Consider the following 1,063-nt stretch of genomic DNA (forward strand, 5'->3'; position numbering starts at 1 on the left):
TGAGTAACGGGTGTGGTGCTAGCTTTTAAATAGTTCTTGATCAGGAAAACCCAATCGCCAAGGGGTACTTTGATGATTCTCTAAATCAAGTAGTGTCGATCGAAAACAAGAAAAGGCGAACATATTAAAAAATATTGTAATAAATTTTAAAATACTCACCCGTCACCTACGACAACACATTTAATGGCCTGCATCCTGAAGATTGGAACCGTTCACAAGTAGAAATATCCACGTAAATTCGCAGGAAGGGAGGCTAGTTCGATTCGACAGAACAGGAAAGATCAAGAGAGACAGACAAGGAGTTGAAATGCCGTGAAATAGAAAGAGAGAACATAAAGGAAATAGGCGCAAGAGAGATAAATAAGTAGTGTCAAAAGTAAGATAGAAAAAGATCATAAAATGGAAGGATGAATAAATTGGAGGGAAAAGGGGAAATATATAAATGAAAAATTATAAAGTATTTGTGTAAAAATATGAATGTAATCGAATATATATTATAATGCCCTTGATATCCTTGTTTTGTAATGGAAAAAGCAGTTGGGGGTCTTTCGTTGAATGCAGTACTCCTGACCTCAATATGTGGCCTCAATTATGATCGTAGACTTAAAGGTTTTATTTACTCTTAGAGAATCAAAATGGTGTTTTTATGAACACAAAGAATATTGAATAAATCTTTTAGTCGTGCATTTTGTTTATAAATATTATTTTAAAACCATATTTTAGTTGAAAAAATTTGTTTAAATAGCAGATCAGATACACATGAAATAATACTTGAAATGACAACCAATGCAGCTTAATGGATTTGGAGGGGATTTTTACGAATGCGCATCAGCTTAACAAAATTCACACATATAAAACTTTATGAAAATGTGAGAATTTACAATATATATGCCTGTACGTAAGAAATATATGAAAATATACATATGTAAATTAGAAGTGTCGAAATAAAGCTGAAAATCTCTGCATAAATTGGAATTGTATTTTTAAACAATTGTCTATTTTATTGTAAGATCTATTATACATAAAATATATTTATTTGATTTTATTTACAATTATTATTGTA

The 1,063-nt window shown here is 30.4% G+C and overlaps 1 protein-coding gene across 1 annotated transcript in view; it reads right to left on the reverse strand.

Annotated features, from left to right (window-relative positions):
* Positions 1 to 429, reverse strand: part of LOC108571093 (ras-related protein Rac1) — a 1,619-nt gene extending 1,190 nt beyond the window's left edge. Inside the window, exon 1 of the mRNA XM_017933067.1 lies at positions 160 to 429. Within this exon, the coding sequence (XP_017788556.1) occupies positions 160 to 194 (35 nt within the window). The 5' untranslated portion in view covers positions 195 to 429. The remainder of the gene's footprint in view (positions 1 to 159) is intronic.
* Between the last annotated feature and the right edge of the window lie 634 nt (positions 430 to 1,063).

This window comes from Habropoda laboriosa, unplaced genomic scaffold (genome assembly GCF_001263275.1).
Source record: "Habropoda laboriosa isolate 0110345459 unplaced genomic scaffold, ASM126327v1 scaffold106, whole genome shotgun sequence".
In the NCBI taxonomy this organism is placed as follows: Eukaryota; Metazoa; Arthropoda; class Insecta; order Hymenoptera; family Apidae; genus Habropoda; species Habropoda laboriosa.